This window comes from Bombus huntii, chromosome 9 (genome assembly GCF_024542735.1).
Source record: "Bombus huntii isolate Logan2020A chromosome 9, iyBomHunt1.1, whole genome shotgun sequence".
Taxonomy (NCBI): domain Eukaryota; kingdom Metazoa; phylum Arthropoda; class Insecta; order Hymenoptera; family Apidae; genus Bombus; species Bombus huntii.
In genome coordinates, this window is record NC_066246.1 from 9,905,238 (window position 1) to 9,932,882 (window position 27,645).

Below are 27,645 nucleotides of genomic sequence, written 5' to 3' on the forward strand. Positions count from 1 at the left end.
CTCGACACTACGAGAATCCTGGTTTTAACACTGCGGTATTTACGTTTATCGCCGGCTGTTATGATACATTCGAATCCTGAAATTTGTACCTGTGTGACGATCAAACGATCGTAGATTGACTGCTGTTTTTGATATACGATGATTGAAAGGATTTAAAGACGCAGAGAAACCATTCACGAATGTGTATTACAGGTGTTGGTATCAAATGGTATGGTTGCAATTTTTGTCGACGCTGTAATGACTAGAGTGCGGATATTTGTGTAAATACACATAAAATACATATAAGAATAATAATGATAACAATAACAATTAAAACAGACTACAGAAATAGAAAAGGATATGGATCCATAGGAAAGGTTCAGTCAAATTTAAAATTAACCGGTTAACTGAGAAAGATGAATTAGTAGATAATCCACTTTTCTAATCTGTCATATATAATAATTTATTCATCATCGTATAATTTAAGTGAATCGTGCAAGAACCGAAACTAATTTGATTAAAACTTATTCACCTTTGTTAATTTTTAATTCCGTGCTAAGAACGTCCCCAATCAGAAAATGATCCAGTTCTCAATTTAAATAAATGCACAAATATTTCATCACCTTGTGCACGACTAATTATATTACTTTCAACTTACTTAGTTATTATGGATCTCTGCTAAAAAGGAACTCGTCGCTTGTTCCCCTTCAAAGGAATGCATAGAATGAAAGGTTCGATCTAGAAACCGAATTCGATCAATAGAAAGTATTTCGAGCGTCAGCCCTTGCCAACCGAAAACTAGCGGTATGTACAATCGTTGGTGATGTTGCCGTAAAATTTCAATTTTCTCGTATCGCAATGTCTGGGAAATAGACTAGGCGTTGGCCACGAATGCTTAGCCATGGCGAAGGGTCTTACATGCACATTCGACATACGGTGTTGCAAGAGTTTTAGAAGTAAGCCAAAGGATCGATACCGCCAAAATCGTTCAATCTTTCGACCTCCTCTTAGGTACGTACAAGGTGTCCCAACAACAACTCTATCCGCCTCAAATATTTTCGTTGTTAGTAGAGTGTGGATATTTCTGCAAAATTCATCTTTTTATAAACACAACTAAAGAAATGGAATCTAAATATAGATTTGTTCCACTCGCTAAGTATTACAATAAATATTTTATTTCAGATATATTATATATTTTAGCATATTATACGTACTATGTATATCTTTCCATCTTTTAATCCTTCATAAATTCGTTAGAATCCTCCGCCTGCTTGTAACATATATCGTTAACTAGAATGAATATAAACGATTCGAGCAGACGAGGATCATTTAAGCTTCGTTCAAATTAGTCAAGTTACCTAAGTTCAAGCAACTCGAAACCGTTTCACTAGTATGGCCCTGTTAATTACTTGACTTGAAATATCTCTTCACCGTCAATCTTCATTAATCAAGTCACTTAACTTAGTTGCTTATAACCACTGACTAATGTAATGTTTTACTTGACTTGATATATCCTTTCAAGTTTCAAGCGATCTTGAATTCCTTCCTTTCAACTATTCCTTCACTTAAAAAGTAACATAACGTTATCTCTAATTTCGTGCTTGCTGATATTCCCTGCATCTCTTCTTCAATTTCGCATTTGATTGACGAATAATCAAACCTTTCTACGGATATTCTGAAGTGACTGTTATATCCTCCTTTCATCTCTACGGCTAATTCTCTTAACAAATATCTACGTATTCGTAATTCATTAGATTACTTTAATTGGAACGATTTCAAGTTAAATAATCCATTTTGTGTAATCGCAAATGAAATCACGATTGAAATCAAATTACCTGAATTCAAGCAACTTGAATCAATATTTAAATTCTGTATAAAGATTTACATCACCATTATAGCGCTCACAGGACATTTATTGTTAATTAAAGTAACCGTAGATAGATGTTGCAATTAAAAAATGAAAATTAGATTATGCTATGTTTAGAAAATTTCATTACGCACCTATTTTGCTGAAAGTTATGTTTAAAATTAGCAAACGTTTCGCGAATTCTGGACGAAAGCATATTGACACAACGTCAGCTATGTATATTGTAAACGTAGCCACGGGCAGAAAGCAAAGCCTTATTTAAACAAATTTTTTTTATGAAAAGTTACGCCTTGCTTGGTAAAGCTTTACTTTGTGAGATATCCTATGCCATATACCCTGTGCTATATAAAAGAAGAGAGAAGGAGAAAAAGTAGGAATTTATGTTAAAGCTCGAAGACAGGGAACGCTAGCAAATCGATAACTCGCCAAAGAATAATCCTTTAGCATACGTGATCATAGAGATCTCACGTTTTCGCTACATTGCCTAAGAAACGTTTGACAAAGAACCAAGGAGAATAGAAACGTTCATCGAACTTGGAGGAATCGAAATGATTTTATAATCGATAAGCAAATCTAAATGATTCATAAGAAACTAAAATTTTTTTTATTTGATCATCGCCATATCCGATCAGCCGGGCGATATACAATGTTCACGAATGGATCTCGATTTCATCGAACGATAAAAAAAATAAAGCTTTGCTAAAAAATAACCGTTTTATCTGCAGATGTATCTATCCGGGATTCGTTCCCGTAGTTTCTAAAATAAATACATCGAAATAGCATCGTCCTGAATGTTTTGTCGATTCTAGATAGCAATCGCCAAACCGCGATATTTCAAAACCCTAATTATAAAGCAATTTTGCCCAATCGAAATATACAGCGTTATATCCATCAACGTCGCGTCGTCTACCTGAAATATTTCTAATATTTTTGAAATGTTACTATTCAAATACCGCATGTCAATATTTTGTGATAAAAATATACGGAATAATAAGTGATTTGTAGAAGAAAAAGAAGATGATAAATTTATTGTAACTAGTAGTATAAATAGTATTATAGTGAAAGGAAAAGTTATGGTATGTGTACAGTTTATAAATAGGGAAATGCTTATAGGGAGTTTATAAATAGAGAAATGCTTACTCGTAAATTTCACTAATTATATTGTAGAAAGTTTTATTTCTATTTTTTTTTTCTTATATAATATAGAATTTAAAAATATATTTCTCTTATGCTATGAAACTCTATACTTAAATATAGAACTGCTTTCAAACTTCGTTTTAAATTTTATCGGTATAATCGTAATAGTCGTGTCTCATTATGATACTAATGAAATTTCAAAATGTTCTGTATTACACAGATGATACGTCTATAAAAAATTTCTACGAGTGTTCAAATACTACCACTGTATATAGACAAATAGTCATTTAGCAGATTAAAGAACGAAAGATCTGAGAATGAAAAATGTAAGTTTTAAGTAACCGAAGATGTAGATTAACTGACTCTGTAAATGAAAGCGTTTTACCACGTGTACACTCTATTACAATGTATCTAGACAACTGTGTAGTCATTTAGTAGGTTAGCGACAATGTATTTTTAAGGGTCGACGAAGGCAATTAGCCCGACCTTATTCATGGCAGAGACTTAGTCCACGTGTGGCCAGTGACAGTACTTGTAATTAATTAGAAAATGTACCAGCATCCATTTGTCAAGCAATACGGTTGCAGTACGACAGATGTCTAGCTCATTCTTCTCGAAGAGTAAGAAATGCCCTTAATGAAACTTATCTAAATCAATGAGTGAGTCACTGAGAAGCAATTCCCTAGCCAGTCCGATCTCTCTATCTAACTCCGCTTGATTTTATTCTCTGGGGAACATTTGAAAACGTATATCGAGAAAGACCAACCACATCAGATAATATTACGGAGCAACAGATTCTGATAAAATATAATAAAATAAATGCAGAGATGATAAGACGTAAATGAGGGTCAGAGGAACAACAGTTATAATATCGTTTTATGAAAATGAAAATAGGATTGATTAAGTTTGTGTTCTACGTAATATTGTTTTAATAAAGTTACTAATTGTTTAAGATTATGTATTAAATATTTTATATGCCAAATGTTACTAAATATTTATAATTATATGCAACTTGCTTCATAAGTATTAAGACACTTATATAATTAATTTAAATTATGGAGGAAATGATCAATTAACCACAAATTAATTATTGCATTGATGCAAGATAACGGGGCGAGAATTTATAAGATCTGTTACTCTGAATTATAAAAGGAACGTAACGTATTAAGAATGATATTTTTAGGTATGGTTTTTAGAATCTGAAGTGAGAAATCTATTAAGAGCACTGTAAATACTTTAATCTTATGCTGCGTATTTAATTTCTCTGACTAGCAGAGTCAGAACATCCTTCAATTTTAAAGGGCACAGATATCAGAAAAACGAGTTCTAAAAATCTTTAATTTTCAGTTTTCTTTCTGCATTTTTCACGTCGCTAGTGTATACATTGTTATCGATCCTCGCAGTGAAAACAAATAAATATTAACAAAACGTGGACCAAAGCCGTGTCCCGCAGTGATCGAATACGTTGCAACGGCCATAGTTGAACGTCACGGCGCAGCATGAAAGTTAATAATTTCTCTCCCAAAATTTACTACTATATAAATCCCTCTTCCAAAAGACAGTTATTCCACTTAAAAACAAACGAATATAACCTTCTTATATCCTAAACGTCCGCACTTGCAACGGAACTATTGCCACTATGTCACTTGTCCCTGTAAACCATGGGCCTTCGTAGTTACCTGTTTCTCTCATTCTTCTAGATAACAGAGATATTTCACGTGGACAGTCTTAGTGAACCACCCTGTACACACGTAACGTTGAAATATGAAAACCGTTTTTCTTACGTTTTTATAGCTCTTATTTCTCTTGTTGCCGAATCGACCAAGATCGGTCCAAGATCAAAGTGCACGTAGGAAAGAGAGTAAAAACACAATTCGAAACTTAACAATCCCTAAGGAACTCGTAAAAGTAAAAACTATTTTATCGCCATCCTGGCAATCGTGTTTTGTAATTTTGTGTTTTACAAACGGTCGACGATCGTATGTAAGCAAACGGCACGTTATCGTCGGGGTTGATACCGAAAAACGATATCATTTCCGTGCATTGATTACACAACATCGGAATCTACACATCAGCGAACTGCTACTCGTCCGTAAACAGAGTGGTTGTACAGATTTCGAATCGAAACTGGCAGGAATCAAGAGCACCAGCCAGGATCGAGAATCGATCAGGAAACGAGTCGTTTCACGTAAAAGCCCGCACGATATCGCGTTGTTTGGTTCATTCTAACGCCAGCAACGCGTAGGATGTTGGTCAAGATATCGCGTAACAACGTTCGTGTAACAAAGCGTTTCCAAAGCGGAAGATCTCGCGATACGGAGGTTCGTGCGGAGCGCGCTCAATCATCCGCTCGATTCCATCGAGCTTTCAGTGAAGGCAACAAATTATCCTGTTACTGGTCGTGTATTCGTTAATAATTACCATCCGGCGCGCAAGATAGTTAACCGTTTCGAATTGAAGGTTTCGAGGAAACGCGGCAGTGGAAGAAGAATTGGATTCGTGCCCGTGCAAAATTAAATGTTAATAGATCGCTTAACATTTTACAAGTTATCTTCTCCTTTTTATATTTGTTATTTTCAATGCGAAAGCTACAGGTGAAAATGGCTGACAAGTTACGTAAGTCAATCTTAAAATTCAATATCCTGTCAGTCAGTTGAACATGGAAACTATTGTTTCATTTAATTGGAAGAAAGAATAAGGGAAATTATAAAGGATATATATTTTAATGTATATAATATGCGAAAATATATAAAGCATTTGTTATAATATTTACTGAGTGAAACGATTTTTTTTCTATCTAAATTTTATTCCTTTAGTTCATGAACGTATAAATTTGCATAACATCTGCATATTTATTTTCTATAAAGATCTTACATTAAGACTTTGAGGTCGTTCCTGGCATTTGTTCCTCTCTCCAAAATTATCTACGAATGTAATTCCCTAATTATCATGAACAATGTACCAATTGAGAATACACGAACATATTCCTTGTAGCGGGAGTATGCGATCGCAACGCATTCGCTGCAGCTCGTTTGTACAGTGAACAATATCTGAATAGCCATCATCCTGATAGACATATAACTTGAACAATAAAGCTAACTCTGGCTGAATATGGCTTTTCAGATGTTATGTAATCAATCATATCATTGGAATCGACTAATTTGTAGAGATATATATGTGAATATTGCGAATCAGAAGTTTATCTTCCCTCTTGTATCGTGTCTTTAATCTAACTTTCTCTTATTTAACATATAAAATACAAATTCAAAATCTTTTTTCTTTTATTAGCATTTTTTAAATACATTTCAGTTAACTTACATACAGCCATAAATGATAGAAAATTCATATATATAAACATTTTGTAAACTGAGTGCGTTTGTTTTTCGTATCAAGCTATTATTCCAAATGTAACGGGTTCACAGAAGATTCTTGTATACAACGTATCTCATTATAATTGAGAATATATTCAAGTATAACAAGTATAAGTAGGAAGGTAAGCAAAAACTTTTCGTGAGAGCCAATAAATCACATACGCCACTACGTGTTGCCGACTTATATCTCCGTGACAGCTTGTAGCCGCGACAATCATCCAATATCGTTCGCCACGAAATTATTAGCGGTAGCACAACCCGCTCCTTTCTCGTAACCGCAAAACAGGAAATGTTGCATCGCGTCGAAGCAGATAATTAACGTGGCGGCGACATTCCACGGCGAGTCATTGTGCTGGAATAAAGTCGTTCGCGCATATCCGTCCTCCCTCTCCTGAAAATTGTTAGTTTCGCCTCAATTAAAAATAATGAGACTCACGGCTACCGGACTACCGTTTTCGACGAAACGTTCTCTCAGTTCGTTTATGACGAGCTAGACAAAGAAGATCTGCCGCGAAAACGCAGAAACAAGCATTGCGAGACCGCGCGAGAGGAGGATACCGCGCGTCAGCTCGTAAAATTTTCTGCTCCCTTGGAAAAGTAGAAAAATAGACTTTGACGAATCGAAACCACGGAAGGGTTATCGATATTCGTACCGTACGTCTGCGGGATCACGTACGACGAGTCACGTTCTCGATGAAATAGAGATATTATCATGCGCTGGATAATCGTGACGCGAACCACCGACATCGTAGCACCAGTCCTCGTTAATGACTACCATCCAGCCAGACCCTGATCATTTCGATCTCGGTGGCCCGTATAGAACGTTCTACAACGGTTAGGTCATGCAAAACCTCGTACTAAAACGTTCTACCCTGATATCGCGTCTATGTTTAATCCTAGAAAGAATCTACTCGATCTTTCTCCCTCGAGATACTATGTTGCGCACGTAAGATCTGTTCTGCGTTCGAGTAGATTTTCAAAGAATTTAAGTGGAATTAGTGACGAATTGGTACTTTTAGAAGTCTTAAGTAGTCGTAAACTCTTCGAGAATAAAGTTGGCTTAGGTATAAAAATAACATAAATTTGAGAAACGAAGAAAAGTACGCGATCGAAAGAAGTTTGTCGTTGTCGAACAAGCTTGTGGCAATTTTCGTAAAGGGACCTGCACGTGGTCTATATCATTGACAATTATTACTGCCAAGATGCTACGCGGTATATAATGCACTATACTGTATTTGGAAATACGTTTTATTTATCGCGTATCTTGTGCGGTATTTTGAGCAATTTGCAAGCTAGAAAAAGACCGTGCTTAGTCATAATAATCCTTTTTCTACAAAATATTATATAAAACACAAACAATGGATAAAGCAATGGTCTAAAAGTCGAGAGCAATATTCGCATATACGAATTTATTGATAGAGATTGCTCCGAATGATGGAATTATTTATTCCAATCACTTTAGAATGAATCGGAACACGTTTCGACAGCTTCTAAAATTCTTTCCTTAAAAAGAAACTGAGTTACGAATGTACGTGCCTTTCTATCGATTGGAGAAAAATTAGCGGTAATCCTGTGGTACATTGATAAAAATTTCAAAGTTGAAGCGTGATGCTCCATCTTGATTCATTTTGCTCGTGCCCATATTCCGCCGATGAATTAGAGCGATGAGCGTTCATCGTGACACGAAACCGGAATGTTCTTTGAGTCAACACCGTGAATATTGATTAAAAATTAATCATCGCCAATATCTTCATCACTTATCAGTATCGACGTTTCGATCGCAAAATATCCAAATCGTCAATAATTTCAATCCTTCGATATCGACCACATACACGATCAGTAATATCGTCGATACTTCGCAATATTGGCAATATCATGGACCGTATACGGGTGCCTTAAATGAGACAACCGATTGCAACTAGTCGAACGTGTAATTGAAGTTCAAAACAGGACGACACGCGAAGAGTACCGTGGACGAGGCATTTCGCAGTGGTTCGAGTTGAAGCGAATGCTAATTGCTCTCAAGTTAATTGAGGGTACTAAGAACGAAATTGTTGTATAAGTTTGCGCAGCTACTCGGCCCGGCAAACAAAGTGGACAATTGCCCTTGGGCGAGCGTTCGTACGTGCTCTAAAACCCTGTCTTGTGCGAATGAACAACTGCGAAACACCACGTGAAACAAGAAAGAATAAAATGTTGAGGGATGAATAAAAAGAAGAATAAAACATTATGATAGTAGAAATAACGAACCATCTCTATTTAACTTGAATCTTTTCTACGAATAGATTGACAACCTGTTTCTGATCTCACAAGTAAAGGATGTATTCTGGCGACCTGCTTCCGTTTCGTACGCGTGCATTCGAACAACGAGACGTACACGTGAACGCGGAATACGTGCACATACATCTGCAATGGCACTTAACATGCAAAGTCACGCGCGATACAACCGCTGTTCCACCGATATCACGGCTTTACCTGTGTTCAACTCTCCGTTCTATCTTTCTCGCGTACGCCAGCTAGGGATGCTTTAAGACGCAAAGATTTAGACGAATGCATTTACACTGCAAAGTGTATCCTGAAGGAGCAGTTAGTTACAATTTCTGTTCCATTCTAAAGTCGTTGCACTTCACCCTGAAACACGATGGTAATAAAACGCTAGGATTTTTCAGTTTTATTACGGACCACACTTGTTACGTGACGATCGAAGATTCGATTTAAAAAGCATCGATACTGATATCCGTCGCTTAAGTTATGATATTATATTATCCATTATGTTTAAGAGAATTTCTAACGTGAAATAAAATAAATAAGTTAGGAAGATGATGTTTAAGAACAAATGAATTAATGCGAATGCTTTGAATTCTAACTAGGAGATACAGATATTTATGACGATCGAAAATGTAGGATAATTGAGGAGAAATGATCCTTGTTTTTAAAAACGTCTGAAACTTATACTCAAACTGAATATCGTATTTGATAGTTTATCTATTTCTTTTAACACATGTATTCGTTATATTCGTGTGTTATATCTATTCGGTGCACTTTCGTATCTTGAAATTTCGCATAAATGCACAAAACTCCTCAATCTACTCGTCACACAACACACAACCTGCCACTCGTTGAATATCACCAGCTACTAAATTACAGCACGAAAGAGACGTGGTCCATCTCTGCTGACGGTTCTTCTCGACCTAATTACCCTACAAAGAGCAATTGCCTGTTCGTGTTCTCCCTTGATACCCTCGCACGCAGCTAATTTCGGTATATAACTTTCCGTTCTTCACAGTGGAACCGGAGAACACGAAAACGATCGGTTTCACGCTGGCTGGGGGGTTAATGCAACATTTCCGGGCAGGAAGGATCAGAACGGCGGCTAATTCCGGCCGGTTCCGTATTCTTGCTGCATATCAGGCGGCAGCGAAGTCTGTTGCAATAAACACTGGTCGCACTTTAATTCTGCCAGGGGTTTTCGCCTGGTCTGGCTCGAGCCCCCTAATCTTAGCCCGATTCCATGCATACGTAAGAAGCATTGGCAGACGCCACATGCGAGCGGCATGCTAACTCTTTACAACTGCACTCTGCAGACCCATTTATCGATCGATGTGGCAAAGGAAAGGTTTCCATTAACCGGGCGTACCAAGGCGTGTACGTACGTGCCATACAACTGTTTCATCAGCGGTGCATTTACCGCTTATACGGGCCGTGTGCCGGGTCCTAAGCTATTGTAACTAGCCAATTGCCATCTAGAACGATCGCCGTGGCAAAGGTGGACCAGCTACTTAGCTTATAGCACCGGTGTATATGTACTGGTTAGCTTGACCTGTATCAGAGCACATTATATTGGCAACGAATCAATAATACCTACGCATACGCGTTACGTATGTAGCTTGTCACGTGTGTATATGCATGTGTCTATATTCTATCTCTATCTATATGTATATGTATATACACACGTGTATAAATATATATATATATATATATATATATATATATATATATATATATATGTATGTATATGTATGTATGCTATTTCTATCACAACGTCGATCTGATATCGCGTCGCATCTGCACGGAAATTTATGCAAAGCAGCGCCGCTTGAATGGAAACCCTCGGAGAAGGGCAAAGCGGAGAATGAACCCGATTCCGTGACCCAGCCATCGTCGGGAAACAATAAATCTCGGATAACGATTGCCAACGGAGAAGAGAATCCAGCTCGGAGTATCCCGTGCCCTCTTCGAATGTAGATATAGGAAATCAACCCTGCGGCTCTAAACGCGCGACAGAATTGTAAAACGGAGGGACGCGTTTATAACCTATCGACTTTCCGCCTTTTTAATGGTTCACGTCTACTTAATACAACTAAAGTTCCATGTTAACTGGTCCGTGTTACCATTGTTTACTACGTTTTCAAGCGGCAATCGTTTTGAAAACATCGCGTACGATTACGAATGATACCGCTGAATTTTCAGCTACCTTTCGTTTCCACGAAATTACTCAAACGTTCTTATACATGTATATGTGTACTTGTGTGTGTGAAAATTAAGTATAACCTTACGGTATTAATGTTCGATATCAGTTTTACTTTTTCCGCGGATTCGCGTTTACCTTTTCGTTTTTCGTCGATGCCAGGCTGTAACGAATTACCCTGAGTAACTTCCGCAGCGTGGAACCGTGGCCGATTGCATTTTTTATGTAATTACGGGACGCGAGTATGTGTCTTGATGCATATTAAATGGCGATGGTGGCGGACGCGTGCGCGGAAATTATTAGATAACCGCGTTAAATGAAACGACGGCGATGCCGGATAAATGCAAATTCGGTTTATCTGTAATGGCTACTCTCCGCGTTCTTTATTTTTGGTCCCTACCATAGCCGGTGCCTGCTCTAATAACAATTTTACCATCGTTGAACGGTAAATCATAGGGTATCGCACGTTTAACCGCGTGAAGAGCATTTCCTTTCGACCAATATTTGCGGAAACGATCGCAGCTAATTCCTCTACCTCCTGTCCCATTTTTAATTCCGCTTCGCCGAGAACCCGAATTCTGCCGTTTTTACTGCGGCGAAATCAATATTCGCGGATATGCGTGTAATAAACATTTCCTTGTGAAAATATTTCGCCGTTTTATACCGTGTACGTGCATGGCAAATAAAAATAAACGTCGAACAATTTTAGCGCTTTCAAAACGTTTTACCTTTATTTCAACTCTAACTCCTTTCCCTTTCCTTTCTCTCCTTTTTTTTTTATTTCCATTTTTTTTTTTTTTTTTTTTTTTTTTGTTGGTTTTTCCGATACACTCTTTGCCGTAGCTGAACTTTACATCCCGTATCATATGAAATTACGATGGCACTACGCAAAAATTCGAACAATAGATTTTTATGGTGTAATCCGGATCGTGGAACGCAGCGCTTAGATGGGATGAAAAGCAGAGAGGACAGGGAAGAGCGGGTAGGATGTGAAAGAAGGATGGAAAACGCGCCGTTAGACATTAACGCGAACGATCCTCTCGCGATAAAGGCACCCCGTTTGCCCGATTTATCACAACTATCTGCATTCGTCCCGTTTTATTAGCCGTAAAACGATTCTTGTTCTGTGCAGCCAGACGAACGGAGCTTTAACAGGCCAATTAACGCGATTGCCGGCGATCGACCGCAAGAAATAAGTGTATGTTTCTATTTCCGCCACGTGGACAGTTTAATCAGCACGTGCATTGACAAATAATGACGTGTTATCCAACATAGCAGCGTAACCATCGAAGAATTAATCTCTTCGTTAACGTTTGAACAGGAAATGACTTTGATACGTTCTTAATAGGAGCAAAATTAAGGGAAAAACGATGGAACATACGGGTCAATCGAGATTCGTGGAATTCCGAGTGTATCGCGAACTTGATAAACGTTATGACGGAATAATTGAAAATGTGCAGAACACGAGAATTGGAATTGCTTGTATATCTCCGCGAAGTGTTTAATTTGCCGGATATACATCGACGAACATGCAAAATGTAAACAAACCGAGATCAAGATATTTTACAAAGAAATATTCTGTTTATGAACAATTATTGTAAATTATTTACGACATTGCCATAAGAATATGTTTTGTTTTAACCATCAAAGACCGTGTGAAACAGTAAATTGATATGTAATAATATGTAATAACGTGTAAATGTTGAATAAATGAAGAGTTTAAAGATGCAACGAGGCACATAGTGCGCATAATTTGTAAAAATATATAAAATATTCAATGTAGAGTAATTGTTATAATACATATTTAATTAGTGAAACAAATTTGCTAAGGTTCTATGTCTTTAGTAGCAGTGTTTATAGAACTATAAATTTGCAGTCTAATCATTATAAAACATAAATAAAGTAAATTATTGTGTTAAATAGATAGAAGAAAAAAGTAACGAAAAAAATGTTTAGCGAATTTTTAAAATTCAATAATATGAAATACCAATATTATTGAATATATGAAATAAACTTATCCTGCGTTTCTGGTGTACACTTTACATATATATATATAACTACATTTAATACAATAAAATTATATGATAATTAAAAAATTTCTTTCTGTATATCTCTTCTCTTTATCACTAAAACAACATATTCGATCGTCGTAACAACAATAACCAAATCACCCGCAGACAAATGTTGAAGTCTAAAAAAGTATTCTTTAATCATCTTTGAAATTGCATACTTCCCTTTCCTTTTCTTTTTTCTCCGTTTGATTTTATTCGAACGCAAATTAAAAAAAAAAAAAGAAACATTATGGAAACGGTAAGAGAAGTTGGAAAGGGAAAACAAGAGTAAGGATGCCGAGCAGAATTAAAATTCGCCATATCAAAAGGATCCGCGGTCTTTTAATATGCAAATCGTTGAAAAGCGGCGCGCGGCACCCAGCTTTGGATCGCTTCTCCACGACCTTTTCATGGATGCCATACGAAACGAAGGCAATTTGTTATAAATCAGACATAAGTTGTTTCGCGTTTCAAATGCATACGAAACACGTGAAAACAGAGCATAAAAAGGGGGTGGTAGGGTGGAGGGGAGGAGAGGAGAATACGCGGATCTACAACTTTGGTGCTTTCCTTTAAAAGACGATTTAGGTACGAACGCGCACTGTCCCGGAAAAATCAGAAAAACAAAGAGGCCATTGAAGATGGGACGGACGCATACGAATTCCTGCTTTATAACCGAGAAACCAAGCTTATTCGTCTTCTTTTTTGCCTTTTTCCAGGAGGATTCGAAACCTCGCAAGGATGCGGGACCGGCTATCGTGGTACATGGTCTTTTTGATCCTGCCGACAATTCTCCTGGCCAGGTCGCTCGATAAAGGTAAATAATTTTCTCGGAGCATTTAACCTTCCCTGGCTCTCTCGTTTCTTCCCTCCTTTCTCTTGTATTTCCCAGCCTGGATATAAGGATCTTTTGTACTTCTTGGCATCCGTTTTACCCCGATGCAATTCTGGCTTTCCTAGTTTAATTCCAGCAAATGCTCCGAGGTTCGAGTACAATCTAGTTAGGCGATTTAATTAATGATCGGTTGATTCGTGAGATACGGCACGGGCCATGATATAGCGAGATCGTAAAGTCTGTCAGTAGTGAAAGCCATCGTGTTTCGGCCGTCGAGACAAAGGAATTGACAGAAATATGGGGGAACATCGCATCGTTCAGATTAGTGGAGCTACCTGTATTCAAGAAACCTATTTACCAGCGTGACTGTCGTTTACTTGACTTGAAATATCGTTTCAGGCTTCTTTGTTCTAATTGAGTTTAATTCAGATTGATTCAGATAACTTGTAAACCTTTTATCCCTGTGTTTTTGTTTGTCACATTTATTTACTGATATTGGCTCAAAACAATCTTTTCCTGAACTTTGTGTTTGGCTAGATTGTATGTATGTATTTTTAATATGGTCGTAATTGTAGTTAATATCAGAATTAACATTTGGTACACATACACAACCACTTCCTTTGGATATCATTTTCCATTAAATATCCATTTGACTCAAACGACTTCAATCCAAGAGATTTAACTAATCTGAACGAGTCTTTAGTCAAGTTCAATTCACGTACATAGTTTCAAAACTTTTTATCAATATAAACATTTCACTTTGCGTGATTTAAAATATTCTTTCAAACTCTAAACAAGCTTGAGACAGTTTTTCTAACTACTTTATCATTTCTACAAACAATTATAAATCGAGTCCAGTTTGTTAAAGCAGTAATTAACGGTTATGGATTTCAATTTGTAAATGAAATACCGTTAGCTATAAATTATTTCTTTTTATCGCGCGAAATCCTAAAACAGAATGCATTTAGGCGCCCCCTAAAATAATAGCTACTATCTCTACTCGATACTTTAGTTTACGACATTGCTATGTCCTTGCCTGCACTGACGATTTATCTCGGTCATAATTATTCTGAAGAAAACATTTACCCTGAACGACAGAAAATGTATTTTACGGAAATGCGGAGGCAGGAAACAAGGAGTGGAAGAGATATTAACTAGGTGGAAAACGTATTAACCCGTATAATTGTCCGACTGTTGGATAAAACATTTATCGAAACTTCATTGCCAGGAATTATGCTTCCCATCAAATCCCAGAAGCGGAGTTCCTCCTCGATTCCTCGAGCACCTCCATACATCCTAATCTGTACGAGTCTGCATTCAAAATCCGTTCGTGCAAGGAGCCAAGTACGTGGAGCGGACTTTAATACTATTAAGTATGCATTAGATAAAGCTTATATCCCCGGTGTGCAATAAATAAATGTCCTCGCGCGACAAAAGGAGACATCAGATCTTCTGGGAAAAGAGAAACAGAAAGAAGGAGAAGGTAACGCGAAAATAAGGGAGAGAAGAGAGGAAATATAGCGGAAAACACGCTAACCCCACGAAAAATCCTCTCTAGCGTGCACTTGCTCCCTACTCAAAAGTGGCTATGAATTGGGAATTCTTAAAGAAGAAAGAAAAGAATACAATCCTGCCCAACTAACTGGTCGGAGCAAAGTAGGAGCACCTTTCCCTCGTAGACTCGGCTTCTTGTCTCGTTGTATAAGGTTTCGCATTGTCTCATGGAAACAAAAGGCAGGTAGCTTATGCCCTGCATTCAAAAGCTCACAAAGTTCAGTCTCAAGTGCTTGTCTTTCGCCTAGACCCTTCCATCACCTTCTTCTTCCATCCTCGTCCTCTCCTCCTCTCTGCTTTCGCCTGCTCTTCCGTTCCTCAATTTTCTCCCTTTCCATTTACGGATTTCTATATTCACCAACACCAACTTCGCTTCATCGGGTTTCCTTATTCTCCGCTATTCCCTTTGCCAAAGCACCACAGTTACTTTCGAATTACCCGATGCTTGTCTCCGTCGCCTATCCATATCTCTACGCCGCCTCTTTAACTGTTAAACTTCTTCCTCGAATGCGCTTCTTTCCGCGAACTGCTTATATTTAACTCAGACAAACATAATTAATTAATTAATATTAAGATCGCGGAGAAATGATGTTGTATCACTGAAGCGAAATTATGTTTCGAATCATGGTATATAAAAGGTATTGAGTTTGTATTTCTTAGCGGTTGTGTCTTTAGCATTTTGAGTCAAATATTTATAGTATTCGACGAATTAATGACGAACAGTCTTTTAGCAACCTTCTGTGGATAGATGTCTTTTTGCACTTTCTGTTGGCAAATTTGGTGATTTATGATTAAGTTGAAAGTGCTTTATACTTTTTCAGCCTGAATTTCTGAATTTCCTTTTCCTTTCTCTGGCTACTCATCAACGTCTCTACTGCATTATACATTCATTTGTTAATCCTCGTCTGGCAGAGGATTGAAATCGTTTCATTTTATAAAGTAAAAAGAAAGGAATTTTTAAAATTATGATATAATTGTGATATAATTTTATTATATTAAATGTGATAGGGTGTTAGTCTAATTTTATTTTTTTTTTTAATAACGTTGATTATATAATTTCACAAAGTAATAATGCGTAGATATAGTTTAGAAAATATGTCGGAAATGATCAAACTTTTGCTGTTCTGGGATCAAGTCAAATATTAGACATTTTTTAAATACAAATCAAAATTCGAAGCAGACAAGTTCAAGAATGGAATTTCGTAGTTTATTTACCAAGAGTTAGATGCTTTCTAATTATTTAGAAAGGAAATTATTTAGTTTAGTCTTAACTAAAGTACCTAGCATCCCTAGGTACAAAGCGTTATAGAACAACACGCGAGATATTCGGCTTGAAATCTCACGTTGACAATCTGATCCATCTATTCATTTCCGCTCTACGATCCCCAAAAGCTTTTTCCTTTGGCGTTCGCTTTTCTAAACACAACACGTTCCTCGCACTACGTAAACTCTCGAACAATTCTCCTCATATAATACTACCAAGCGTTGTCAAGATAAACGTAAAGTCTGGATGCATATACAATTCTTCATAGTAATCACCGAAACATTTGAATAGTCAATTATTATGTTACGCTATTATGTTATGTTGTTACGTTTTATTGTACAATTATTATATTACACATACGTTCATTATGCTAGTAGACCACAATATTTTTTACTACCTTCAGCATTAATTATATGCTTAAGACTACTGTTCAAGCTGCATATTAATTTTTTAATATACAAAATATGTAAAATATGCAGACTAGAGAATATAGAGACTCGTTGTTATAATTTTTAATAATAAAGCGAGCCTCTATTTAAGTTCTATTATATTAGGTTGTCTGAAAAGTTTCATGATGTGATAATAGATGAACAACAATTTCTGTTTTATATTATTTTATTGAATTATGTGTGATCCATTTCGTTCTGTTTCTATTATTATATTCGTGCATAATTCAATAAACTAATATAAAACAAAAAACATTGTGCGCCTATTATTTCCTTATAAAACGAAAGAAACATTTCGGACAACCTAATATTTCCATTTCTTAATTCTGTTCTTAGTGAAGATTCTTATTATTCTCATTTCTTGATTCTTATTCTTATGTAGTTCTATTTCTTAATTCTATCCGTAAAGATATAAATTTACATAAAAATCCCCGGTATAACAATTAGGATACAATACTACATACAATACTAATAATGAAATTTCAAAACTTTTCGCGAATCACTGTATGCTCCGATAAAATTCGATCATCGAGCAACTAGAAGCACATTTTTTTTCTTCATGAAATCGTTCCGGAGAACTGCGAAGCATTGACAAAATTTTTGCAAAATGTTTCAGATCGACGCGTTCCTTACAGCATACCGGCAGACTGGAAGGCGTTGTGGTTCAGTAACCTGGACGATCTGCAAAGAGTAAATGATGCGAACGATAACAACACCGTCTCGAACGTCACGGTGCAGTTGGGTGGAACCGCGTTTTTGCATTGCAAAGTTCGAAATTTGGCAGATAGAACGGTATCCGACGCTGAGGTGAGTGACTCTGCAGCTGTTATCGTCGTCTTTAACCCTGAAGAACATGAACTGTACTTTGTCATTGGTACGCCATAGAGCAAGAAAATTGACTGACGATCGCGCACCTGTTCCACAGATATCCTGGATACGACGACGTGACTTCCACGTCCTGACCAGCTCCACGTTCACGTATACGAACGACGAGCGGTTTCAAGTTTTGCATCCCGAAGGCTCGGACGACTGGACTCTTCAGATCAAGTATGTTCAGGACAGAGACAATGGGACCTACGAGTGTCAGGTAGTTATTAGACTAATCATTCTCTAATTTTGGGGTGAAATTGATTTAATCGGCTATCTTGAATTGTATGGAAACCTCGAGTATGAATGTATAGCACGTTTTGTTAAAAGTTGAATTAACAGTACGATAGAATTACTCAGATTTATGGAAACTTGTCAGGAGACAAGCAGTTCATGTAATAGGATCTCATTCATTGTGTGTATCATCTATAATTTTTCATGTAATAACTTACGTTCAGATAAGTAGATTCAACCAGTAAAAATTCATTCAATCGGGTTATGACTAAAATTTCAATCGAATTCAATGATTACGAAAAGTAAGTTCCCACTTGCGAATATCCTTAATTTGCGATGTAGTGTCTTTTTATTAGGTTCTACATATCATTTTCATAGTATCGAGTTTTTGTAATCATATGAAAACACTATTAGATAGTAGGGCATGTAGTGTATTTGCGCCTAATTAACTGGTACGTAAATGTGGCTGCTGTAGATGGAAGTTCATATAAACAAAGTTTTACTGTAGAGTATGGTTCTACAATCGATCGTTTTAATGCACACAGCTTGTAGATATTTCGATAGAAGACAATGTTGAACACAAAAAGTACATTAGGTGGTTGGATGATGCAGTGCAACTTAAACAGCATTTCTTCTCAAAATGTGCTTTAGATCTTTATTCGAGATTTCCATTCAATTATTAACGCGATACGCATTATCTGGTACCTGGCGAATTATATACCTCAACGAAAGACTCTATAGCAGATTCACCGACGTTGCAGCTTCTCTAGTTGCTGTTGCAACGTAATCGTGCCCCTTGAAACGAATCGATTTTAATGAGACCTCGAGAAAGCAAATTCACTAGAGCAGATAAATGAGATGTTTAAATGAACCTGTTATTTTTTTACTTTATGATAGCCAGACTAACTCGATTCTATTCTTTGCGAAATTGAATTATATCCACAATTTTACTGTTCATTTATTATTTTGTTCAAATAAGAGGGACGTATTCACGTTGCTCTATATGAATATATTATGTATGTTACAGGGAACGATTTGAAATTTCATTAGCACTGTAACACGACACTGCCATGGTTTTATTGGTAAAATTTGAAACGAACCTGAAGATATATATAAAATCTATAATATATTTAAAGAAAATACGTACATATATATTTCACAGGGATGTGAAAAGTATTTGAAGTCAATCAATTATTCAGTATGTTAATAAACTATTTAGTGGGACCATCTTTAGCATTAACAATACATTCAAGAAATTGTTCGTCTCATATACTAATCTTTTACAAAGTATATGTCTTGTAACTTCTGTATACATTTTTATTTTAAATTTTATATTGATAATCGCATCTCGTTGCAGTACTAATAAAATTTCAAAAAGTTTTGTATAAAACACAATGTATTCATAAGTTTTCTGTGATTGGTGTTCAAATACTTTCGTGAAACACTCTTCCTGAATTAAAAATTCGTTCAATCAAATTAGTTGAGTTAAGGAAGTACACGGAGTGCCTAATAAATTTATGCAGAAGTTCGTGCATGATATACTTGCAAATACATAAAATGTACCTACTTGAAGTGAAACTCTTTAATGTAGTTTTGCTCTCTGATCGTATCTCAGACACTCATATAAGTTAGTAGATATCATATTAATTAGTATAGATAAAAATGCAATATAATTTAAGTCTAATATAAAATTAATCCCTTCGAGACACCCAAGTTGAGTGACTTTAAATGTGGGTGTTAGAGCGATCGAAATACGTGTCTCCAGCCACATTCTCCAAGTTTATATAGATTTTATGAAGTGTCAGCTATTCATCGCAAATCAACATTAAATTTGAGTAATGTTCCTTATTTCGCTGTAACTTTAGTAGAACAGTACTTAATTCCAAGACAAGACAAGGAGCTATGACAAGAGCTAAACAATCAACAGTAGAGAAACATTCTTTCAAATGTAACTGATATTTGATTGAATATTGTCAAGTGTTCAAATATTTACAGACAGTAAATATACAAGATATAAACTATTTTAAGTAGAATGGTACTAGAGCTAGACAAAAGTCTATGTCGATTAGTTTCTCGAGAACAATTTTGTTTTAAACAAGTCATTTCAAATTTTAAACGCTTCTCCTTCTCTTTCTCTTCTCTTCTTTTTCTATCCTTTCCTCCTTCATTATGCTCAACAGAAATTGCTAAAAAATGATACAAAATAACTCAGGTCAGCCTTAGATCGTTAGGAACAAATTACTAGACTGAAATGAATGTGCCTTTTATAAACGTAAAGTGCGAAACACTTAATGCAGGCTATTGTACTATAGATTCGAGAGTCTTATATGAAAACGAATATCGATATACATACCCAAAAATATTCTTTATGTACACGTATATCTTTTGTATCGCATTGATTGTAATATAGCGTTGTTTATTTCTCTTTACAGGTCGCGAGGAGTACAGGGATACTATCACACTTTGTCAATCTAAACATAGTTATACCAGAAGCATTTATATTAGGAAGCGGTGAACATCACGTGGACGTAGGATCCATTATAAACCTCGTATGCATAATAGAAAAGGTGAGAACCCATTTTAATCGCGTTTTATTCATTCCATCGCTATAAATATTTCCATTTTTCAACGTCTTGAAATGATTAATGCGGTTTTATTCAACTTTTCGTACAAATACCTGGTACCAGCCATCTGCGCATTTCTTTCATCGTACCGGCCTTCCAACGTCACTGTAATGGAAACACGAATTTTATCGTATGTAATAAAATACACGTCTGTCGGGAAAATGTTATATCAGGTACCATTGATACGTGAAAATAATCGTGTCGCTGATATAGGGAACGACCATGAATAAAGCCACGCCGTGTGCAGTCCATCCGCTTAACGAAGGTACATAGAAACGTACAGCTTGCAGTTCGTGGGAACATTGAATGTACCTTCATACCGGCGTAGAGCGGAAAAACCTCTAGTGAAATAGGCACAGCTTAGTCACGAATACAAGAGTGGAAGTGCATTAAAGCAGCATTGCCGGCAGCCGCTGCAAACTCGACACTATCGGGAAACGAAAATAAAGTGCGCCGTTTTTTACCCCCCTCGCATCTGCATGCATGCGTGTGTATAACGGGTCTCAGAAAGACAGAAAATCATGCGTCTTAAATCTTAAAATCATGAGTCTAAAAGGAAACAGGGCAGAGTCGATATCTTAAGACTACACTACTATGGATACCTGTAGACAAACTGTCGTGACAAATACTTCAGCGTAGTCAGATAGAATGAAACAGAACTATTGGAAGGTATTTGGATGATAGTTGGAAGGATATTCGACTCAAGTTAAGTAATTTGCCTTGTAATTCAGCAAATTTGGTTGTAAACAATTTATAAGCGACCTACATTTCAAAATAGGCTATTTAACTCGGTGGCGTGATAGACAGTGACACTAGTCATGTAAATTGGATATACATAATTATGTAACTTCTACTCGTCAAAAGGAACGAAGTTTGTTCGAATAATATTAATCTTCGTTGCAATTATCGTAATTCAATAACACGCGTATATTAATCTTCAACAAATTTCCAAACTCGATCTCGAAAACGAGACGCCATATAAAAAAATTCTTGTTCTATGTCTTGGACTTATTTTTTCCCATATAATCACCTTCCAGACGATTGTATTACGATTACTGAAACATCCTGTAGATTCTCATAGAAGCAGTTACATGGTTCTTTGTTCGTTCTTGTTTCATTTGTCGGAATACGCATCTACTATATCTAACCATAGCTTAGCTCGCTTCCCTGTGTCTATGGCGATACCGAGCAAATGCATCTAAGAAATTCTTCCGTGCGAAATTGATGGTATTAACTAGAGAGCAATATGGCTTCCGAGGGAAGCACCCTATAAGAAGATACGGTATTCATAAGTACATTATATATCGTCTTAAGATAATCTCGTGCATGTGAACTCGGCAGAAATAATGTCGAGACATCGTCAACATGGTCGACGAACGTTCGAAACAATTCGAAACGATTTGAAACGTCTCGACGAAATCGTTGAATCGGGAAACCATTTGCGTTTCTCGTGCGAGCTGCGGCCGGGATCGAGTCACTGGAAAGGACGTCTACTCACGTTCCACGAAATTCGCTACAAGTGGCTGGCTTCGACGTCCTATTTCACTTCGTGCACTTCACAGGGGTAAATGTCGCACGGTTCAGACACCAGACGCGCATCGGAAATGTTTCGCGCAACGCCGACGCGATGTTTCTTCTTTTTTGTTCTTTTCGAGCAAAGAACGAAAGCCGAAAAACGTGTCCCATTCGCGTCCAGGAAAAAAGTAATACTAAACTGCATGTCGCTGCATCGGCATCCATCGATCGTTTTGGCAATTATCTCGGCTAGACTTAATTACGCTAGGTGACGACCAGATTTTTGTTGGTCCTCGGTATCGGGAATCGATACGAAACGCTCCAGAACGCATTAAAATGACATTTCGATTGTCGCAAAACTGAAGGAATATAAAATACAGTTCGCTGGAGATTTGTCATCATCTTTTTAGTAAGATTTTTTTGTAAAGTTCAGAGATATTCATGGAAACTATTTTATGCGTTTCACGACGCTGTCTCGTATAGCACATTGTCAGTATACAGCAACTACTATTATTAAACAACGTAATTACGTTACTCTTAGTATTTAACGATCGTTTGACTAACAATCTTTATAATGAAAAAGCTAAAGTTGTAAAGTAAATCGCAAGTTGTGAATTACAGGTTTCTTCTTTACAATTTTATAATCTGACAATTCTTTCAAATCGGTCAAGGAACTTATAATTTGCAAAATCGACTTGTAAAATTTCATTTATTTTTTTATCAAACTTAATATCGTACAATGGTTCTTATTAATGGTGATACCTGATCGTTTATGACATAAAGTTTCGCTAACGGCACTACACAGCTCAATCGAGTGCGGCAGAATCCCCAAGAAAAAATAATTTTCATAGGTAAATATTACTACGAATTATTATATTTGAACTTATGAAACGATGTAGAAAAATATCTGGCTATACAGAGCGCCAAAAGCGACAAATTAAGAAAATTCTAATAATTATACAACCAATGACGCTATTTATAATTGCGTATACGCGCATTTATTCGAAAAATTGTTAAATCAGCATGTTCATAAAATATATTTGACAGGAAATGTTCGTACGTCGACCGTATATCGTTGAACGTCAAAAAATTCAAGAAATGCGTACAAGGGAAAACAATGCTTTGATGAACGTTCTATAGTAAAGATTTATTTTCACCATTTCAGAGTCCAACACCGCCGCAATATGTTTTCTGGTATCACAATAATCGAATGATAAATTACGATACTACGCGAGGCAGCAGCGTAACCGTACAAACCGATTCCAGCTCGACTCAAAGTCGACTGACGATTCACCATGCGGTGGAATCGGACACAGGCAATTATACGTGCAGCGCCTCGAATACCAAGCCGGCATCCATCTATGTCTTTGTCACAGAAGGTATAATTTTTAAAGCAATAAAAATATTTTTTCTCTGTAAAAACAAAATAATTAATTTCCCTTTTCGTTGCGAAACTTTTCTTGCGCAAGCTATCTGCAGTAAAATTAATTTTCTTTTTCAATGAAATTTCATTTCGATTCATTCTTAAAGAGAAGATGTATTGTAATACGACTCTCTAAACAAATGCTCTCACTAATTGCGTTACTTTAAACGTTTCAGGTGACAAAATGGCTGCGATACAGCGCCGCAAGACGTCGGCCGCCGAGAAAAATTTCTGTGAATTGCTAGTACTAATTGTCACCATTGCGATAGAGGTCGTTTTAACGCGATAAGCGTTTCTCTTCGATATGTCCATAATTATTATACCGTTACTTCCGTTTGTGATAGATAGGCTACTATTCTGCGATTTTAACCCTCTATTCACACTTTCCTTCTTTCCCTTTTAAAAGCTGAAGACATCGTCGTACCACGCGATCTTTTATTTCTCTCTTTGTTCATCCTTCCTAATCCTTTGTCTCGTTATCTCTATTTCCATATATCATCATTGTCATCTTTGTTTCTCTTCTTCTTCTTCTTCTTCTTCTTCTTCTTCTTCTTCTTCCTTTTGCTCTTTCTTTTCTTCTTCTTCTTTACTACGTTCAATTAGCCGCGATCGAACAATCGTTAAGTCTTATCATGTTTTTCTTCATGATAATTTTTTTCTTTTCCGTTTCAACGCCGAGGTTGCCGCCGGCTGAATCATTTCGACATACGAGATTTTCATGGTAGATCGTGTCCATGTGTTCACCAACACATGACCGAAATTATAAAAATACTCGCGAATAATCGCGATTTCTCTCTCTTTCTCTTTCTCTTTTATCTCTCTTCCTGTCCATTCCCTAACTTCTGGTTGCGTCTGTCACCTTCTGCAGAAGTATAAAATAATTTTAAATAACGCAAATTCTTTCCTCCCGCGAGAGGACAACGTTCCGGAAAGAAGTCAAATTCTCCGTGACGGATGAACGAAACGCGTGATGCAAAGTCACGCGAGATACGTATCGAACAGAAGCACTGTCTTAGTTAATCCTCCAAGGAACGAATCAAGTGCAATAAATTTAAGTACGTATTATAAAATATAGAATTATATCGTTGACGTTCGTAACACGCTCTATCCTTGTTTATCATAATCTTGTTTTCAGCGTGAGGTATTCGTTATTAAACTACATTTGAAAACAAAAAAAAAAAGACAAAAATCTGTGATCGTGTCAGTTTTTATATAGCGATAAACTGTTTTACAGATTTCATTGTTTGTACGGCGTACTTTACCATCGAAGTCTTTTCGAAACCGGCGGCACACATCGTTTCTCGGTAAAAAAAAAAAAAGAAGAAAGGAACGAAAATCAATTAGTCATGATATTCCTCGAAAGCAATATGGATCTATGGATCGCGTCAAGTTAGGTTTACGTACCGGGTTTATCCTCTTAACAAAATTACAATAGATCCGTTTGATGGTCGTGAGCAACAGTTCTACGTCGTGGCAGTTTTCTACAAAGTTTTGCGCCGCTTTCGTTGAACGAACGACGATGAGATATTACGGCAACAGACACGAATTAATCAAAAGGCGGTGGGTGAATTAAAGTTTGAGATTGACGGTGTTACCGAGTGTCGCAACGAATTTGCGGGGCTTTACATACCTTTCAACAACCTCCGGCCCTTCCGGTTCGATTCTCGTTCTACGTTCTTGTAATTAATCACCTCTCAGGACGTTTCAATTCCACTTTATCCGACGCGAATCTAGCCTACCTTTTGTAGTTTCGTACATGCAACCTGTAATCGCGAGATCGATACTCCATGTGTGTACTTCTTGCGTTCTTCTTTGTGATTAATATCGTTTCTACATATACATGTTATTACCACGACAAATATTGAAGAAATTTCATCGTTTATGAATAATTTGTGTTATTTTTCAAACATTTACTCGAGATTTTTATGAACGATCGAGATCGAATATAATGTTATATTCCTAAGTGTAACAGCCGAGGTAAATAATATAGAGTTTAAAACAATGAATGTAAAATGTATCGATACGGTATTTCCAACATATCGACGTCGTTTCTATTTCCGTTTTGATTTTGAAACGCAACTGCCAAAATTCAGTATTCCATGCCAACTCATCCTAAGGTGCTGCTACACGAATAACTGTACAAAATACTATATACTTTTAATTATTCTTCGTTTTAAAATAAGCCTTGGATAAAAAGAAAAGTATTGCGAAGGATAAAAAGAAAAAAAACCTCGACAGATTTTTTTACACGATTTATCACTAACTTTCGACTTCCTAGTAGAAACTGTTGTACACTTACCAACATTTCGTCTGCATTTGACAATGATTTTTAAGCAGCACAGAACGACGTTACATATCGTGAAAAACTAAATCCTTGCCATTGTTCTGAAAAGATAAAAACCCAATTAAGAGAGAGAAAAAAAAAAGAAAAGACGAAGGAAAGAAATAGAAAGTCGCGTAAATGGAAAAGCTTAAATGCGGACGAAAGGTTAAAAACAGGGATCAAACGACAAGTATTATACCTAGAAATGTAACAGGAGATGTTTGATAAAATCCAGGGCAAGCGAGAAACTGCCATATTGTTTGACGTAGCAAGACCTTCGGGCTGAAACGTTTCATAAATTTCGATTTTACAACTGTTCGAAACAAATCTGCGTACTAGTTAGAAACTCTGAATATATAATACATATATATATATATATATAACGAAGTTTTCTTATTCCAAGTAAACGATTCACGTGAACAGGATCGCGTGCGTATCGCGTGACACCGCTATCGATTGAATAAAGAAACGTAGAGGATGAACGGGGACTAAGGGAAGAAAGCATAATAAAAGAAGCCAGGACACACGAACTCTCGATTCGATCGATTCATTCATTCGCTTCCTTGCTTTCACATTGTGTATCCATCGTCGTAAAAATTATTTGCAGAACGATGCCTTTCCCCGAGAAACTTTTCCATTTCATCTTTTATGATTTAAAAAAATCCCATTCAACTTCGAACACATCGTTCACGCAATATTGAAGTATAAGAGAGACCTCAGAAGCTAGTCGATCGTAACTATTTAATAACTCGGATCACGATTTATGAAGCTAGGCTAAACTAAAGAAGAGAAACGATATTGTATGCGTTAAAAAAAATGAAGAAAATGAATAATCGAAGGAACGATAAGTCTTTGAGAACATTCTTCGATACAGTTTTGCCTGAATCTTCTAGAGGATAAACGAAATACAATACAAGTGCGAGAGAAAGAGAGAGCGAAAAAAATATTATCTTGATCTCTTTCGAAGTAAGCAACAAGTTTAATAGAAACATAAGATCAGTAGGATAATAAACGATAAGACTTTAATACTCGAAAACAATTCGATCGCAATTTTACGCGTTCTGCGTGTACATCTCAAAACATCGATAGTGTATCTGCCATAGAAAATCTCTGTGTACTTCAGCGTCGCACTGTATACAACTTCATATAATGTTTTTATAAATTAAGTTTGTTGTATGAAAATGGAAGGAAATCGACACGTTATCGGTAATTGAGTATCATTCGATTCGTTCCTTTTTTTCTTTTTTTTTTTTTTTTTTTAATTAAGATAGGCGTTTGCGTAAATCGAAACACCGACACACGTATACACACACACATACAAACACATGGTGAATGAAAAGACAAAAAAAGGAAAGAAAATTTCGTACGTTGCTTAACGTTCGCCCGCCTTCTTACGAATCTTTGTGTCCTTTTATTTCGAACATTTATCCGCAAATCCGTTGAAACTGAATTTTAATAAAATCCACAATATAAAATATCGCCTCTTTAGTGTCTCTGTATTATGCTCTGTCGAATTTTCATAAACCGGAACGATAGAAATCTTGAAGGAGGGAGAAGGGAAAGAGAGACGAAAGAAATAGAATATGAGAAGAAAATGAAAGAAATATAGAAGTATATCTCTGAACCACCGTAGCAATTGTCTTCGTTAAGGTCTCGATGACAATATCTTTTAGTTCCGTAATAAATT

At 36.5% G+C, this 27,645-nt stretch overlaps 1 protein-coding gene across 5 annotated transcripts in view; it reads left to right on the top strand.

Moving 5' to 3' along the window:
* Nucleotides 1–27,435, top strand: part of LOC126869748 (hemicentin-1) — a 110,880-nt gene extending 83,445 nt beyond the window's left edge. For 3 of the 5 annotated variants that reach the window (XM_050626679.1, XM_050626678.1, XM_050626681.1), the window contains 6 exons: nt 13,593–13,690; nt 17,589–17,779; nt 17,898–18,059; nt 20,506–20,640; nt 23,378–23,591; nt 23,812–27,435. In XM_050626679.1, coding sequence (XP_050482636.1) covers nt 13,615–13,690; nt 17,589–17,779; nt 17,898–18,059; nt 20,506–20,640; nt 23,378–23,591; nt 23,812–23,924 — 891 coding nt within the window. In that variant the 5' untranslated portion in view covers nt 13,593–13,614 and the 3' untranslated portion in view covers nt 23,925–27,435. Of the gene's footprint in view, nt 1–5,580; nt 5,600–13,592; nt 13,691–17,588; nt 17,780–17,897; nt 18,060–20,505; nt 20,641–23,377; nt 23,592–23,811 lie in introns of those variants that run through there. The other 2 variants (XR_007690986.1, XM_050626680.1) reach the window with 2 other exon arrangements.
* Nucleotides 27,436–27,645: the final 210 nt, after the last annotated feature.